This window comes from Somniosus microcephalus, chromosome 30 (genome assembly GCF_052327205.1).
Source record: "Somniosus microcephalus isolate GS21.2 chromosome 30, FLI_Smic_1.0, whole genome shotgun sequence".
Classification (NCBI taxonomy): Eukaryota; Metazoa; Chordata; class Chondrichthyes; order Squaliformes; family Somniosidae; genus Somniosus; species Somniosus microcephalus.
The window spans coordinates 34,123,308-34,142,564 of record NC_141016.1 but is presented as its reverse complement, the minus strand read 5'-3'; the positions used below and the strand labels follow the sequence as shown (position 1 = coordinate 34,142,564).

The 19,257-nt window shown below is 44.8% G+C and overlaps 1 protein-coding gene across 1 annotated transcript in view; it reads left to right on the top strand.

The window, feature by feature from the left end:
* Positions 1-12,334: 12,334 nt before the first annotated feature.
* Positions 12,335-19,257, top strand: part of LOC147098120 (scavenger receptor cysteine-rich domain-containing protein DMBT1-like) — a 57,106-nt gene continuing 50,183 nt past the window's right edge. Inside the window, exon 1 of the mRNA XM_085970826.1 lies at positions 12,335-12,380. Coding sequence (XP_085826952.1) covers positions 12,335-12,380 — 46 coding nt within the window. The remainder of the gene's footprint in view (positions 12,381-19,257) is intronic.

Sequence of the window (19,257 nt, the reverse complement as noted above, 5' to 3'; positions counted from 1 at the left end):
CTCGACCGTGTCAGTTCTATCTCCCGCACCTCTGCCCTCACCCCTGCCCCTCCCTCCCGGAACCACGATAGGGTTCCCCTTGTCCTCACCTTTCACCCCACCAGCCTCCACATTCAACGGATCATCCTCCGGCATTTCCGCTACCTCCAAAGTGATCCCACCACCAAACGTATCTTCCCCTCCCCTCCCCTTTCAGCATTCCGCAGGGACCGCTCTCTCCGAGACACCCTAGTCCACTCCTCTATCACCCCAGACAGCCCTTCCCCTTCGCCTGGCACCTTCCCGTGCAAGCGGAGGAGATGTAACACCTGCCCCTATACCTCCCCCCTCCCCACTGTCCAGGGCCCCAAACACCCCTTCCAGGTGAAACAGCGATTTACTTGTACTTCTCGCAATCTAGTATACTGTATTCGCTGCTCACGATGCGGTCTCCTCTACATTGGGGAGACCAAACGCAGATTGGGTGACCGCTTTGCGGAACACCTCCGTTCAGTCCGTAAGGGTGACCCCGAGCTTCCGGTCGCCTGTCATTTCAATTCACCGCTCCATTCCCACTCGGACCTCACCGTCCTTGGCCTCTTGTACTGTTCCACGGAAGCTCAACGTAAACTCGAGGAACAGCACCTCATCTTCCGATTAGGCACTCTGCAGCCTTTCAGTCTCAATATCGAGTTCAACAATTTCAGATCATAACCTCGGCCCCTATTTCATTTTTACTTATATTTTTCCACTCCTTTCATCCCCCCCCCTTTCCTTTTGTTTCTCTCTCACACCTGGCAGCTATCTTTCGCCCTGCCAGTACCCTTTACACCTAATCCCAGCATATTACCATCTCGTCTAGCTTCTAATCTCTTTTACTTCTTTTGGGTCTTTTATTCTTTTGTCCGATCGCAGCCCTGCCTTCAATCTAGTTCCTTTTCTCTCCAGTTTTGAAGAAGAGTCAAACCCGAAACGTCAACTCAAATTTCTCTCCATGGCTGTTGCCTGACCTGCTGAGTTTTTCCAGCATTTTCTGTTGTTATTTCGGACTTCCAACATCTGCAGTATTTTGCTATCGGATTTTATAGGGAACGAGGGGAGAACTGTCCATACATCATTGGTAGTGCCAAGGGGCGACATGGTTGAGGAACAGGAGGTCCCACGACCACCACCCGTGGTGCCAGATTTTAGCGAGGTCTGGAGGCAACGTGGGTGGAGTCAGGGGTAGGAGTGGAAGTGGAGCCACCCACGCAAGAGAGGCCGGGGTCAGGCCTGATGTGCCCAGCCTGGCATCGGAGGTTCGGCCCCCCCATTAATGGCGAGGATGAGGGACCCCTCCAAAACCATTTCGTATTAACCTATAGCACTCAACAGCTTAGGGCTATGGTGAGCCATATCCCAAAGCTCTCCAAAAAGGGCGACCCCTCGATCCACTTCAGGGAAGTAGAGCAGGCAGCCAGCATCAACGACTGCGATGGTGCTGAGCAGGCCAAAATGCTGCTATTCTCCGTGGAGAGTAGACTCCTCCAATCCCTCTCTGACATGTGTAAGGAGGGGCAGAGCGGGTATGAGGAGCACAGGGATGAAGTTCTGGAGTCCATGGGGATGAATGAGGGAAGTCCTTTCTCCCGTGTGGAGAAGACTGTGCAGCTCACGGGGGAAACCCCGCAGGCTTTCACGGACAGGTTATGGTTGGTTTATAGGAGTGCATGTCCTGGGGCACCTAACCGGGCATTCCTGAACAGGGATCAGCTGGCCCATTGGCTCTGTTGCCTGGTGGCAAACAGCTTGCCACAGTTCCGCAGCAAGTCGGAAGTCTGGTTCGACCACAAAAATCCCCAGACCACCGAACTTATGGTGATCAGACAGATGGCGCTAGCTTATAAGAACGGTAGGGGAGCCGATGCACACCCACCAAACGGGAAGGTGCATGAGGTAAAATCCGGACAGGTTAGGAATGAGTGGCATCAGGAAGGGAATAACCCTTCTAGCACAAAGCACAATTGTTACGGGTGTGGGAAGGATGGACACTGGAGGAAGGAGTGCAAAAACCCTTGGAAAGATAACAAGGGAAATAATTCCACAGGCCCAGCCCAAAAGGCAGATGGCGGAATCCCTCCCGCTGTGGTCGAGTCATTTTTAGGCACCATGAGGTCCTTATTGACTGGCCACGGGAGAGTAGCAGCCGCTACTGTTGCTCTGTCCCTGTCAGCCCCATCCAACCCACAGCCATGATAAGAGCCAATGCAGCCTGTTCAACTGTGTTCCCTTCATTATGATGAATGGAAGAGACCTCTCGTGGAGATGGAGGTAGAAAAGATGAAGGGGACCTATCTGTTGGATGCAGGCGCATCATGCACTGTGGTCCATTCAGCTAACCCCACCATCTCACCTCTATTTAATGGAGTCCCATACAGTCTGTCGCGATTCACAGGCAAGGAACAGGCCGGCTCGTTTTCCATCCCGCTCGTCATTCGTTTAGGCCCACTACACTCTAAGTGAACCTTTGTCCTAATGAAGTGGGAATTGGAGGGTGGAAGAGGCGTCCTGGGAGTCGACTTTATTGTAGGCCACGGGATCCTGGTCGATTTAAGAAATTATTGCCTATGTGGGGCAAGTACATGAAAGGGCGGCGAGGTGGTAGTCATCCCAGGGAAAGAAGGGAAGGGGACCGTGTGCAGCATGAAGTCCAAAGAGGGTTATAACCTCGAGCTCATGGTCAGTAATACCCCGAAGGAGTTCCAGGCATTTGTGCAAGCCCACCTAGCCACATTTGCAACACACAAACACAACTACGGGAGGGTCAATGGGTTTGAGATCAGCGTCGACAGGGACCCCATGACCCGACCACAGAAACAGTACCAATTCCCCAGGGAAGCAGAGCCGGACATGGAAGCAGCCATGTCCTATTTAGTACAGCAGGGAGTCCTGAGACCGATAGCCACCCACGTAAAATCTCCACTGTGGCCGGTTAGAAAGCCAGATAATTCCTGGAGGGCCACAGTGGACTATCGGGTGCTCAACTTTAACATCCCAGCCTGTGCACCCACGGTAGCAGCAGTTGCCAACCTGATAGGAAGTATTCCAGCATCGGCGAGCACTTTCACGGTGCTGGATATTTCCAAGGGTTTTGGTCCATCCCTTAAAGGAGGGAGGATCGGTACAATTTTGCCTTTACGTTTAAAGGGCAACAGTACACGTGGAACTGTTTGCCTCAGGGCTTCTACAACAGCCCCAGCATTTTTCTTCAGTGCATGGCAAACAGTTTAAAGGGTTTCAGCCAGCCCAGTCAGCTGGTACAGTATGTGGATGACCTGCTCCTGTTCACTGATTCACGAGAGGAGCATGGCCCACTGCTGGCCGAACTGCTGGAGCTGCTCAGGCAAGAGGGTTTTAAAGTCAACCCCAAGAAAGCGCAGATCATCCAGCAGGAGGTGAAATTCCTGGGCCTGACCATATGCGCTGGGGAAAGGGCCATTGATAAGGCTAGGAGGGAAGCAGTACAAGAGTTACCAGTCCCCAACACAGTCACGGGTGTGAGTTCGTTTCTGGGGCTAACCGGGTACTGCAGAGACTTTATTGAGGACTATGCTACCAAAGCAGCCCCTCTGCTCCGACTCCTACATAAGGGAGTGGAGTGAGCTTGGTATGAGGGTTGCCAGGCAGCATTTGTCAGGCTCAAGAAGGACTTGCAGACCGCACCAACTCCAGGGGCCATAGTTGGGGGCAAAGAGATTTTCCTGGAGGTAGCAGCCAGCGGGGACAGCCTGTGTGCTATGATGCTCCTAAGAGCGGCATGGCAGGCTGAGGCCGGTGGACTACTCTTCCAGGAAACTCACGGATGTGGAGAGGAGCTACACCAATTGTGAGAGGTACTTCTTGGTCACACATTGGACTGTGAAAAGATCGCTGATCTTCACAGGCACCTCTCCCATCACCCTCCTCACCCATCACACACCATGCCAGATGCTCCTGGATGGGAGGATCAAGGATGGGACCATGAGCAGTGCCCGCATTGCTCACTGGGCCCTGCTCCTCTCACAGACGGACCTAAAGGTGAAGGGTCTCTGCGAGCCAAACCTCGCAGCCAACCTGCTTTACCCTGGAACAGTCCACCCGTGTTCCATAGAAGGGGTTTGGGAAGTGGACATACGTTTGCGGGCTGAGATACACCCCACAAACCGCGAAATCTATGTGGACGGCTCCAGCACGGTATCTGCTGGTGAGTGACTCACAGAGTGTGGAGTTTATGACCCAGCGGCAAACATTGCCCTGGCAATTAAGCCCCCCAGCACCATGAGCGCCTAGCAGGCTGAACCGTCCGCGGTAGTGTACGTTGTTACACACCCCAAAATCTTCCCAACCCCATACACGATTTGCTCACACAGCATGTTAACGTGCAATTCGTGTATGAAGTACCTGGCTATCTGGTTCCGCCGTGGATACAACTCCACCGACGGGAGGCCCCTCACAGTGAAACCCCTGCTGGAGTTAATCTTAGCAGCAGTGGGGGAGGAAGGGGAGGTTGTCATCCATAAGGTGAAAGCCCATTCCTCCACAGAACCCCGTAGTCAAGGTAACCAGCAGGCTGAAATGCTAGCCAAGGAGGGTGCCCGCACAGGCACTTTCTGGAGCCCATATGGGTCCAGACCCATGGCAGCACTCAGGGGTAGGGACGGAACAAAAGGCAGTGCAATGGTAGCGTTAGCCCTGGACCTTAAGACGTTCCAAAGCCAAGACCCCGTGGTCAAGGCTGTCCTCAGTGCAGTGACTGAGGGGAAAAGGGCAGTGGGTGCTTACGGCACAGCAGCCCTCCCCGTAAAAGAAGGCATGCTGTTTAGGGGAGAAAAATGGGTAGTGTCGCAGCAGCACCGGAGGGAATTCCTTCAACTGCCCCATGAGGGTCCAGGAGCGGGGCATCAAAGGCCTGAGACCACCTGGCAGCAGGTGGAACAGGCGAGATGGTGGCCAGGACTCAGGGAAGATGTCCGCGAGTTCTGTGCCGGCTGTCTGGTGTGCGCTGCTAACAACCCTGACCCCCACCAAAGGAAGGTAACTATGGGACACATCAGGAGGGTAGAGGGACCATGGCAGTCGATACAGGTCGACTACATCGGGCCTCTGCCCACCGCCCAGGGAGGCTATAAGTACTGCCTAGTCCTGGTACATTTGTTCACGAAATGGTTAGAAGCCTTTCCTTGCAGAACAGCCACAGCTCTGGGTACAGCCAGGATCCTGGTCCGGGACAAGTTCTCACGATGGGGGCTACCACAGTATGTGCAGTCCGACCAAGGGAGTCACTTTACTGGGCAGGTAATGCAGATCATTCTTATGCTGCTCGGCATCGAGGAGAAGTGGCACGATGCCCACAACCCACAGTCATCAGGGATTGTGGAGAGAATGAATAGGACCATAAAGGAAAGGTTGATGAAAGAGACGGTGGACTCGCTTCGAAAATGGCCCGACGTCCTACCGTTAGTCCTGATGGGGATCTGGGCCAGCCAGTCGAAAAGCACGGGCTACTCCCCGCACGAGCTGATGACTGGCAGGGTTATGTGGACCCCCACCCATGTACTAGCCCCGGTGCTCACAGAAGGTCAGCTCAGGGAGGTAAACCGAGACAGGTTCGCCTGAAACCTCTTCGAGCAACTTAAGCCGGTCCACGGGCAGTCTGCTGGGAACATGGGAAAGCAGCATTGGAGCAAGCGATTGCTGTTTGAACACCGAAAACACCACGAGTGGGAAGAAGGGGATCAGGTCATGGTGAGGAATTTTGCTCGGAGAGGGAGTCTGGAACCATTACACATGGGGCCCTACAGCATTGTAGACAAGGCAAGCCCCATGTTATATGCCATTAAAATGCCTCGGCGCACCAAATGATCCCATATTAATCAATGTAAACTGTTTAAATCCGAGAAGAGAGAACAGTCAGTTGGGGTAAGGTCTGAGGATAGAGATCCTCATCCAGCAGTGGGAACAAGTTCACAGACTGCACAGGCAGGCGCTGTGGCTTGTTTAAGGGGAGTTGCCATCTCACCCACCGCTTTGGACATTCCCCCACTCTTCTGGGATTCAGATGAGGAGGGACCCGAGTGCGAGGACGACGCCCCTGACCCAGGTTTATAGGAGTAGTGACCTGAGAGTGAAGGCCCCGCCCCGGACCCAGATTTGGGACCTGGGGGCGGAGACCCTCAGCCCGCAGCAACAGGCTGCAAAGAGTTACCTGCCCGTAGCCCAGGTTCAGGAGAGGTAAAGCCTGAGGAAGAAAATCCCCAGCCAGTGGTAGCAATGAGCCCACTCACTGCACCGGAGGGGGCAGCGGTTCAGGTTAAAGGCCCACCAGCCAAGAAAACCCCACCAGCCAAAGTCCCTAGAAGGTCCCAACGGACGCCCCAGCCAAGGAAACCATGGTCACCGGCTCCCCATTTTAAGGGGGCAGCCCCCCGAGTTAGGGTTAAGTCCAAGGACAGAGGTCCCCAGCCAGCAGCCACAGGCTGCGAGGGACCGGAAGTACAGGACAGTGCACCCACACCGAAGGGAGTCGTGTGCCGCAGCCCAAACAGGGATTAGGCTGGCCGCCCGGAGACGGGCAGTGGATATATATAGTTAAGTAATATTAAGGTTGGTATTGTGAAGTTTGTGTGTTTAGTTTAAGTTTAAATAAGGATTGGTAGTTTGGTAGTATTGTTCAGAGTGTTTGTATTTGAGTCGAGGTCGCAAGACACGACTAAGCTTCACCCAAGCCAGAAAATCTCCTCGGGACCTGGCTGTATGTTCTTGTATCTCTTCACAGGCAAGGATTTCATGATGAAGGGGGGTGTACTCCTACTCGCCATGATCGGAATGAGAATTGGAAAGCGAGGTGATGTGGAGCATTCCCAAGTCTATGGGTGTTCAGGAGATAGAGCACTGATAGTGACCGATGGAAGTGGCGAACTGGATGCAGATGAGCTCGCCGTTTACTTCCACGAGGGAAGGTGGGCAGGGTAGTTGGGGTCCAATTCGACTCAGTACTCCAGCCAGACCGGGTTCACGTATGGGGAGGCCACCCTCCTGTGCCCCAGGGTACAGGTCATTGCCACAAGGGTCAGCGTCACCGTAGGGAAAAGTGTATGTTTTACATGCAAGCGACAGTTTCCGTTGGATAGGTGGTGATGGCTCGGGAAACTGAGCAAAAAATTGGGAAACCCACAGTAAGGTGGGAACGATTGGGGAACAATACCCATCGGACGATTACAGGGACTCACGGGGGATTGAGTTTATCCTGGGACAATTGTTGGGAACGGGATCAGGGGATTTATGTCTGTATGTGGGGGTCAGAGAAGGTCTGCCCCACAGGCATATTCATCATTTTCCACTGGCAATGCCAAGATGCCGGAATGGGGTTGGAGTGGGATTCCAGCCTGAATGCGTGCGCAGTCCCATACTCCCCGATCCCAGTGATAGCCACTGAAATTGTAACCCGCTCCGGAAAGCCCCTGCCCACGACTCAGGCAGCAAGGACACACAGGGAGGGGTGCCCCGCCATCACCAAGTGACCAGGGAATGGGCTGGTACTAGTGTCGGCAGATCAGGATCTGTACCAGGGGGTACGCTATGCGGTAGCCTCCGTGATTTTAAATCTCACCGAGGTACATTTACCGGAGTGGTGCTCCAGAGAAATGGAACAACTATACCAGGTCAAGTTAAAGGAGAAGTTTAGAAAATTTTATGAGTTCGATTTTGCTAATGTAGACAAAACCGAGCTGTACACCACACACCGTGAGTTTTTGGGTAATAAATGGAGACAAAGAAGGGGAGCTTGGAATTATGTTTTTACTGCGTTTAACACAGGGTCTTCTGTCATCAACAGTTTAGATGACATAGAATTGCAAACCCAAATAAACGGTTTAAAAACACAGTTAAAGAAAATCTTGATGGATGAGAACAGGGTAGTAGGCTCAGGGTTGCATGAGGACCAGGCCATGACGGTCCATTTAAAAGAGAATATAGCCGAGCTGGAAAGGCACACAAAGACCGTAAATGCCCTCATGAGAGAGGACAGAAATGCTTCGGATCAGGCTGCGCAGAACGAGGTGTGCATGCTGTACAGGGCATGGTTGCTGGGCGAGGGCCGCAGTAATCTGGAGGATTTAATACATGGTTTAGTCCCCTCCTGGATCAGCAACAAACACCTCGCATCTCTCCATCCATTTGGGAATGCATTAAGCCCGTGTCAACTCCGGCTAGCTTCTGAGGCCTACCCAGTCCCAGTAGATTGTGGGTGGTCCAACCACACGATCATAGGTATAGTAGAGAGAATGCCGGTCATGGGCAGGACAGCCTGACCCGCGCTGGTATACAGGGTAGAGAACATTGGGCTCATTCTAGGGGGTGCACACATCCGTTTCACAGTGGTCCCACCTTATGTCATAAAGTGGGAGCACGCTATGACAGGTACTGACCTCTCGGGTTGCCAGAGCCAGGGAGCACACAATACTGTGTCCCCAGCACATGAACGCCTATTCAAAACCACAGTGCAGGTTTAAAGCTGTTGGCGCAAAACCTATAAATTGTACCATGGAGTTAATGGCACAGGACCATGTTCCCCCACAGGTAGCATATATAGGAGATGGGACATATTGTGTCACCATAGGTGCGCCCCACTACCAGCATGGACAGCATAGCTGGTGTCTGGTAAGTGAGAGCAGTTTCAGCTTTAAACACGAGGCAGAAGTTCCAGTGGCCCAGGAACGAATTGTCCCCATTCCTGAACCCTCCACTGTTCACCTGACTGTAAAAGAGAATCTCACAACCTGCAAAAGTACATAGCGCATTTCAGCAGCGAAATCCCCCCTCTCCCAGAACACCTTACCAAAATACTCAAAGCAGTAATAGTCTCCCAGAAACATTTCAACACTCTGGAGCAGGAAACAGTAGAGATAGGGACTAAGATATTTGATATTGTAGTTCCACCCTGGTGGGACATTTTGAAAACATAGAGGCCCCTTCGTGGTTTAGACTGGCTTCACACATTCTCGTGGTTTGCCAGCTGGGAATAGCATTTTACCTAGTATGCACTCAGTGCAAGGGAAAAGGTCAGATACTAGAATTCCGAAACCAAAGGACCTGGAAGGAACATTATGTTAAGGTGGAGGGAGATACACCTGTTTGAATTTGAGTTTTTGTATTTCTGATTAAAGATTGTTTTTTTGTGTTCTTTTATTGCTTTTTTAATAAAGATTTTTGACGTGTTGTTTTAATAAAGATGTATGTGCACCAAGTGGTGCAGGGTTGTTGGACAACCTCCATGCTTGGGTGAGTGTAAAAGACTGTAATTATTCTATGTATGCTTATGTACACTACATTTTTACAGATTGGGAAGTGCATGTGCCGTGGGTATCATTAGTGTAGGTAATTACAGGGGAAGATTGACTATGGAGGGTTGGAAATTTTGCTCATCTTGTCAGGATGATACTTAAAGCGAGTTTAGTATCAACAGGGGGGAGTGTAGGGTTCTCAACATTCCCACATTCCCCAAAAGTTATGAATAAAGGGACCCTGTATGGACAAGTTATTAAAAAAGGGTACCCAAAATGGATTCTGAAACCTTGTGACCAAAATGGACAGAATTTTAAACGCAAAATGGCAGGCCCTGAAGCGAAACATAACATGCATAAAGCTGTGGAGAGATTTTGTAAAGCCAGACAGCTAGGGAAACACAGAATGTGCATCCTACATCTTGGAACAGATGAAGTAAGAATGGACCTAATCAACCTTTTTGCATACATAATCGGGAAAAGCTCACAGGCAGCTGCCGAGCCAGGAAACCCGATTATTTTTCATAAATAACACACAACCAGGATATTGAAGCCATTAAAACAAGGAGACCACCCCCCCAGAAGTTGTTAAAATAAATGACTGTAATCATTTAGACGAGCCCACAAAAAGTTAGACAAAGACCTGACCTGATTTGGCGCGCCGATAAGGGGTGAAGAATCGGGTATAACTGTAGGCCCATCGGTAGTGATCACTCTCTTAGCTCTTCTCTCGGTCTGTCACTTCAACCGGCTGCAACCGGCCAGACAAGACGAGATGAATCAAATGGTAAACCGGTAAAGGCAGAGAAGGGCAGCGGAAATACGCATTGGGGGACAAACAGCCTAGTTATAAGCTGGCGTTTGTGAGAATAAGTTGGCGTTCAAAGCCTTTGAGAATAACCTAGCATTTAAAGCCAGGACAGAAAAATTGGACAGTCAAGCCCATTTAAGGTTATGATGGTGTTCGAAGCATAGGTAGTGAAATCAAGTTGACAATATAAACCGCCACCCGAGCCCCAATCATCGTAAAACCCGTCGGAAACCAAACTGCCCGAGGAAGAAGAAGAAGACCCATCACGAATCAACAAAGACATTAACGGAGGAGAAGAAAAGGGGTAATTTACTCAGATGACTCCATCGCCGTGCCCTGCGACCACGTGACTATGGTGAACCCCAACGGACAACACGAGTGAACCTCAAATCCCATTACCAGTTAAATCAACAGGTTTCGAATTGGTGAGCATGAATTCCTGGCCCCTCATAGCTTAATCTAGTTAGGTAGTGGGGGTGGGATAAGGTTAAGGGGATTTAATGAATTTGTTTTCCTCGATGTGCCATGTGTTCCCCATTCCCATCTAAGTGTAATTGTTTTATGCCTGTAACTATATCAGTAATTCTCAGTAAGATTGTGTTGCATTGTTTTTCAATAAAATTCACGGTTTTCTTGTACCAAACCACTTTTCTACTCGATTTTCTGTATCACTGCCTGTACCTAAGTCTGGTGTCTGGAACCCAGGGGTGTGGGAGCAATTCGAATCGCTCAGGGACAGTCAGGGGCAGGGCTGACTGGGCACATGCCACCCCCCTACAAATCCTAAGTTGCTAAGGGAAGCTAGGCTGGAAATAACAGACACACTGACCACAAGCGGTCAATCTCCTTGGATATTGGAGTGGTGCCAGAGGAATGGTGGATTGCAAATGCCACACACCTGTTCAAAAAAGCAGAGTGGAATGAACCAGGAAACTACAGGCCTGGCAGTCTAAAGTCAGTGGTGGTTGGAAAAAACTACTAGAGACCATTGTCAAGACAAAATTAATTCTCATTTGGAGAAGCATAGGTTAATAACGGACAGCCATCATTTAATAGTTAAACTTAATTCACGTCTGAATAACCTGAGTTCTTTGATGAATTAACAGAGTTGACTGATGAAGGTACTGCAGTACATGTTGTATCTATGGACTTTCAAAAGTGCCTCACCGAAGATTAATTCCGAAAATAGATGCTCATGATATTGAAGGGACGGTGGTAACTTCCGTAGTACATTGTCTAACGAATAGGAGGCAGAGACTAGTGGTGAATGGATTTTTCTGTGACTGGATAGAATATTGAAATTGTGTACACCAGGTGTCGGTATTAGGACCATTGCTTTTCTTGCAGTCTATAAATGAACTGGACTTGTGTATAGGGAATACAATTTCAAATATTGCGGCAATATAAATTAACACAACATATTAAATAGTGAACATTATAGTAGCAGAATTCCGAAAGACATAGACATACTGGTGAAATGTGCAGACGCAAGGAAAATGCAATTTAACATGGCTAAGTATAAAATGTTGGTCTTTGAGAGGAATAATATGGAGAGACAGTACAATCTAAATTGTACTATTTTGAGGGTGTGCAAGAACAGAGGGAACTGGGGTGCATATTGACTAATATTTGAAGGTGACCGGGTAAGTTGAGATGGTGGTTTAGAAAGCGTATGTGTAATTGGCTTTGTTAATAGGGGCATTGATTATATAAAAAACTAGAAAATAATGCTAAAACTTTACAAATCTCTGGTTATGCCTCGGCTGGAGTATTGGATACAATTCTGCGCACCACACTTTAGAAAGTATTATCGGGTTATAGGCAAAAAGCAGGAACGTGAAACTAAATTGAACAGCTCTTTCAAAGAGCCGGTACAGGTGTAATGGGCCGAATGGCCTCCTTCTGTTCTGTATGAATATGTGATCCAGATGCGGGGTCGGTGACGCATTTCGCTTATCAGACTCACACAGCTCAACAGCAGTGGATGGAACCTGGGCTGTTTTCTTCTATTAATGGGCAGGTTCCTTCTCATTGGGGTATTTTACCAGACTGCAATTCACGGTTAACACCTTTCAAAATCTATTGGTTATTTTGAAAGAAACGTTGGTTTCTGTACAAACTGTTTTCAAAGAATTAAGTTCCAGTTCTGTCGGGGCGTCGGAAGGTGCTGGAGGGCCGGCTCGGTATCTGCAAACAACATTCTGTTAATGTTCAGGTCCCGTCACTGTAACCAGCACCGGCGACGATGCCCCGGTCCTTCATGACTCTCTTTTTACTGCAGCTTCTCAAATGTGAGTCATCGTTGATTATTATTATAATATGTGCCTCATTAATATAATTATTGGTCTTTACTACTGAACACATTGAGGTGATGTGCAAAGTACATGTTGTTGTCTTGAATTTTAAACGTGTCATGTGGACTTTTATGAGATATCGGGACTGGTTCCTCAAACGCCTTCCACCTGCAGCACTTGTACAGACAGAGCAGATTGGAGTTGTAAATCTAATTGGATTATTTAAACTGAGACTTTTAGAAGTAGGGCGCATTCACTGATAGAATAGAGTGTATCGGAGTCTGGGGTGTAAGTGAACTCATTGAGTGTAGAACACCAGTCAAAGCTGCACCTACTGCCGACTGAACACACACACACATTTCGGTCACAGATATTTTTCACTAGAAGTGCTGTCTGACCCGGTGTGATAGAGTGAACTGAAATACTTAAAAACGTTTTTAGCAGCATTAGAATTTTGGATGAGGTTTATAAATATTGTATAAGAAAATATTAACTACTGGTGGAACCAATATTGTAACAATTAGCATTAACCATTAGAATAATTACAATTAAATACATTCTCCAAATGTTAATGTTAGTAACATTTCCTAAATCTTTGGAAAATTTGCTGTGTGAGTTTTGTTGTTTAGTTTGTGGTTATCTTCAAAGTTATGAACTTTTAATATTAAACTATTTTTTCAATTTAATACATGAATATGTACAGACTGATGTAATAATGATGCTTTCTCAGCCTCCCTCCACCTGCTCCATTCTTTTTATACAGTGTCATGTAGAATTTAATAAGATTTTGGGACTTCTTTCTCAATCTCCTTAAACATGTTCCATAGTTTTTGCTGAGATTTTTGGTCAGTGACTCCGTTCAGTATCTTTCTGCTTCCAGTGCGTGTTTGGTTATATTTATCAACATCTATCAATAACAAATGCTGGTTTACATGACAGGGAAACGTTATCGCACTGTTATCAGATAATTTGTGAGTTTAACAAAATATATCTCTGTGGTTTAATTTATTTTATTTTATAAAACTGATTGGATTCTAAAATCCTGTTTTGTAGATAATTTAAAGAACATTTTCTACAAATCATAGAATGGAGAAAAAAATATGAAATGTATATCACTCCCTGAATCATTTTCACAAATCGCCTGCTGATCAAATTCAATCTGAAGAAAACGGGCATATTTTCTTCAAATTTGTCATTCATTGGGATCGCATGAAGTGTATATTGAAATTATTACTTAATTTGTAGAATATTCATTTGATATATATTTTCAGCTGTTTGTTTGATTTTAAGTTCCATCAACTTGAAATAGGGAATCAATTATCAATTTCTGTTGTTGACAATCAGCGCGTTCAGAATATTGTTCATCTGATTAACACTTACTTTAAATTCCCAGTCGAGATTTGTGTCAATCTTAGATTTAAATCCGAAATCGGTCACAATAACGCGGCAATTTTGCTTTATTTTGTCCCCTGCGGCTCTTGTACAGACAGAGCAGACTGGAGTTGAAATTCTATCCGGATTATTTAAACCAAGCCTGCTGGAAGTAGAGCGCTTTCACTGATAGAATAGAATGTATTGGAATCTGGGGTGTGAGTGAACTCACTGAGTGTAGAACACCAGGCAAAGCTACACCTACTGCCGACTGAACCCACACATACATTTCGGTCACAGATATTTCTCACTAGAAGTGATGTCTGACCCCAGTGTTTTGCCGAGTCTGGAATTATCATGTTAGGCTGTTGAGCATTAGAGTGCTGTACAAGGTCTTTAATATTGTATAATAAGTATTAACTAGAGGTGAACCAATATTGTTTCAATTAGCATGCATGTTTAGTATTTTTAACTACACTATCCAAAAAGAATATGTCACTAAAACTTCCTTCATCTCTGGGGAATTTACTGTGTGGGTGCTGTTGTTTAGTTTATCTATGGATAAGCTTTTTTTCTCATAATATGTACCTCATTAATAAAATTACTGTTCTTTACTACGCATTGAAGTGATGTGGAATGTAAATGTTGTTTTCTTGAATTTTAATAGCGTCATGTAGCGTTTAATGAGATATCGGGACTGGGTTCTCCATCGCCTTCCGCCTGCAGCTCCTGTACAGACAGAGCAGACTGTAGTTGAAATTCTAATAGGATTATGTAAACTGAGTCTGTTGGAAGTTGAGCGCGTTCACTGTTAGAATAGAGTGTATTGGAGTCTGGGGTGTGAGTGAACTCACTGAGTGTAGAACACCAGTCAAAGCTGCACCTACTGCCGACTGAACCCACACACATTTCTGTCACAGATATTTCTCACTAGAAGTGCTGTCTGACCCCCGTGTGAGAGAGTGAACTGATCTATTTAAAATAACTTTATTGAGCATTAGCATGTTGGATAAGGTTTACAAATATTGTATAATAAAATAGTAACTAGTGGCGGAACCAATAGTGTATCAATTAGCATTAACCATTATTACAATTATAATTAAATAAAGTCTCCAAATATTGTTGTTCGTAATATTCCCTAAATCATTGCAGAAATTGTTCTGTGAGTGTTGTTGTTTAGTTAGTGAATATCTTCAAAATTATGAGCTTTTAATATTAAACTATTTTTTGTACATTTACATATACAGACTGATGTAATAATGACGCTTTCTCAGTCTCCGTCCACATGCCCCATACTTTTCATACAGAATCATGTAGAATTTAATGAGATATTGGAACTTATTTCTCAATTTCCCTCCACCTGCTCCATACTATTTTTTCAGTGTCATGTAAGGTTTAATGATATTTCGGGATTTGTTTTTCAATCTCCTGCCAGATGCTCGATATTTTTTGCTGAGGTTTTTGGTCGGTGACTCCGTTCATTTTCTCTCTGTTTCCAGTGTGTGTTTGGTTATATTTATTAATCTCCACCAATAACAAATGCTGGTTCACTGACAGGGAAACGTTATCTCACTGTTATCAGATACTTTGTGAGTTTAACGAAATATATTTCTGTGGTTAAATTTATTATTTTATAAAACTGATTGGATACTAAAATCCTGTTTTGTAGATAATTTAAAGAACATTTTCTGCAAATCATAGAACGGAGAATAAAGCATGAAATGAATCTCACTCCCTGAATCATTTTCACAAATCGCCTGCTGATCAAATTCAATCTGAAATAAACAGTCATATTTTATTCAAATGTGTCATTCATTGGGATCGTGTGAAGTGAATATTGAAATGCTTTATGCAATTCGAAGAATTCTCATTTAAAACATATTTTGGGTTGATTCATTTTAAATTCCATCAACTACAAATAGGGAAACTTTACCCATTTCTGTCAATGTCATTCTATTCAGATGTAAGAATATTTTACATCTGAATAGCACTTATTTTAAATTCCCAGCTGAGTCTTGAGTAAAATTTAGTTTTTAAACAGAAACCAAGACACTACCGCAGCAGTTTTGTTTTGTTTTGTCCCCCTTGGCTCCTGCACAGACAGAGCAGACTGGAGTTAAAATTCTAATCGGATTATTTATACAAAGCCTGCTAGAAGTAGAGCGCATTCACTGTTAGAATAGAGTGTATCAGAGTCTGGGGTGTAAGTGAACTCACTGAGTTTAGAACACCAGTCAAAGCTGCACTTACTGCCGACTGAACCCACATACACATTTCTGTCACAAATATTTCTCACCAGAAGTGCTGTCTGACCCCGTGTGTTTCAGTGAACTGAACTATTTTAAATAGTTTATTCAGTATTAGAACGTTGGAGAATTAATTTCAATGTTGTTAAATACTAACTAGACGTGGAACCAATATTGTTTCAATTTGCATTAATTAACAGTATAATCATTGTTAAGTTTACCCTCCAAAAAATGTTACTGAAATTTCCAAACTCTCTGGGATTGTGCATATTGTTGTTTAGTCAGTGATGATCTTCAAAATTATGAACTTTTATCTGAAATTAATCATTCTATTTCATATATTTATATGTAGTGTTTAATGAGATTTCGGGACTGGTTTCTCAATCTCCTTCCTACTGCTCGATACCTTTTGCTGAGTTTGTCGGTCGATTACTTCAGTCATTTTCTCGCTGCTTCCAGTGTGTGTTTAGTTATATTTATTAATCTCCTTCTTTAACAAAATCTGGTTTACTGACAGGGAAACCTTCTCGCACTGTTATCAGATACATTTTACATTTAAAGAAATATGTTACCGTGATTCATTTTATTTGATATAATAAAACTGATTGGAACATAAAATTCTGTTTTGTAGATTTAAAGAACATTTTCTGCAAATCATAGAACGGAGAAAAAACATGAAATGTACATCACTCCCTGAATCATTTTCACAAATCGCGTGCTGATCAAATTCAATTGACAGATAATGGGCATATTAATGTCATTCATTGGGATCGTATGAAGTGAATATTGCAATGTGTTATTTAATTTGTACAATTTTAATTTAATATATATTTTGGGTTGTTCATTGATTTGAAAGTTCCATCAACTTCAAATTGCAAACAATTGTTCAACTCTGTCTGTGTCAATAAACAGGTGTATTATATATTGCATCTGATTAACACTTACTTTAATTTTCAGAGGAGATTTGTGCCAAATTTAGATTTAAAATCGAAATCGAGCACAAATTCCACACCAGTTTGCTTTATTTTGTTCCCTGCGGCTCCCGTATAGACAGAGCAGACTGGAGTTGATATTCCAGTGGGGTTTAAAACCGAGCCTATTGGAAGCAGAGCGCATTCACTGTTAGAATAGAATGTATCGGAGTCTGGGGTGTAAGTGAACTCTCTGAGTGTAGAACACCAGTCAAAGCTGCACCTACTGCCGACTGAACACACACACACATTTCTGTCACAGATATTTCTCACTAGAAGTGCTGTCTGACCGCATGTGATACAGAGAATTGACCTATTTTTTAAAAGATAATTTGTTCAGCGTTGGAGTGTTGGACAAGGACTATATATATTGTAAAGTTAGATATTAACTAGAGGTGAAACCTACATTGCTTCAGTTAGTAATCATTATTAATTGAGCTCTTTTCAAGTACACTCGTCAAAAATGATGCTATTGAAATATCCTAAACCTCCCTAGGATTTGCTGTATGAGTTTTTTTGTTTAGTTAGTGAGGATCGTCTGAGCTATGAGCTTTTTATATTAAATTAAGCTTTCTATTTCATACATTTGGATGAACAATGTCAAGTAATAATTAATGTTTCTCAGTCTCTTTCCAAATGATCCATAACTTTTCTACAGAATCATGTAGTGTTTAATGAGATAACGGGATATATTTCTCAATCTCCTTCCACATGTCCCATACTTTATATGCTGTGTCATGTTTTGTTTAATGAGTTATAGGGACTTGTTTCTTATTATTCCTCCAATTGCTCCATAGATTTATAAAGTGTCATGTAGTATTTAATGAGATAGCGGGATTGTTTCTCTATCTCATTCCACATGTCCCATGCTCTGGTAGCTTTGTGTAACAAATCCTGATTTTGTTTGTATATTTAACTGCGGCAGATAGCGATCAGAGCACTTTGTCCTGTTCTTGTCAATATTCGATGCGTCTTTGTTGATTTTCTAACCATGGTAACTTATATCCAGGCACTAGTTAAGGGCTATGGAGATATTTTGTTAGAAATTACTCTTTGCGCTGTTAATGCTCAGAGTCGGGATTGTTTGGTGTGAGCTCCCTCTGGTGTTTTACTGGAGGTTTTAACGTGCAATTAAAGATTTTCAATTCATTTGCTTCATAAACCCAACGGGAACTCATTTAATTGTGAATGTTGTTCAAGTTGGACTTGATATAGTTTAATATAAAATAATTTTTTGTAATTCTCGACACACCTGATAATCTGACAGGAGAAGAACTTTCATATAAACGCTGTGTATTGACTCTATTTTGTAGTCTCACAATCATCAATTCTAACAGAAGCGTTGAGTTTTTAAAGTTTTTGAGTAAATACAGAAAGATTATTCCCACTAGTCTGTCAATGGATAACAATAAATGATGAATGTGCAGGACAGGAGAGTGTTGTTCAGGACTGCTGAGGCTCTCCTGGAGTGGAAGCTTGTAATGCTCTGTCAACTTTTCAGAACCCGGACTTGAACGAGACCAGAGAGATTCTGTTTGGAAACTGCTCTCAATCAAGAATCCTTGACAAACGCAGCTGAGGACAAGAATCGGTGTCACGTTGTCTGTAATATATAACCTAGGGAATAGAAAGAGACCAGGTGATCTGGAGGGCAAAATATCATCAGCGGGATGGGGAGCAGGTCAACACACTGTCTCTAGTATATAACTTATAGAATAGAAAGAGACCTGGAGAACCGTGGGACACAATTTCATCAGGGGGGCTGGGAGCAGGTCAACGCACTCTCTCTAGTATATAACATTTAGAATAGAAAGAGACCTGGAGATCTGTGGGACACAGTATCATCAGGGGGGCTGGGAGCAGGTCAACACACTGTCTCTATTATATAACATTTAGAATAGAAAGAGACCTGGAGATCTGTGGGACACAATATCATCAGGGGGATTGAGAGCAGGTCAACACACTGTCTCTAGTATATAACATTTAGAATAGAAAGAGACCTGGAGATCTGTGGGACACAGTATCATCAGGGGGGCTGGGAGCAGGTCAACATATTGGCTGCATTTTAAAAAGGAGCAAAGATTAACCAGTAAATGAGAGGACCATTAACCGAACATCATTAACGGGTAAAATGATGGACCAATCGGCAAGGACAGGTTACAAGAGAATTCGCTCAGCTGGAACCTATTGAGGAACAGCTAGCACAGAGATAGGAGGTGTGAACCCGTCTAACCAATGGTTCATTTTGATTTGTTTCAGAAACTTCCAATTACAACTTTATGGAAG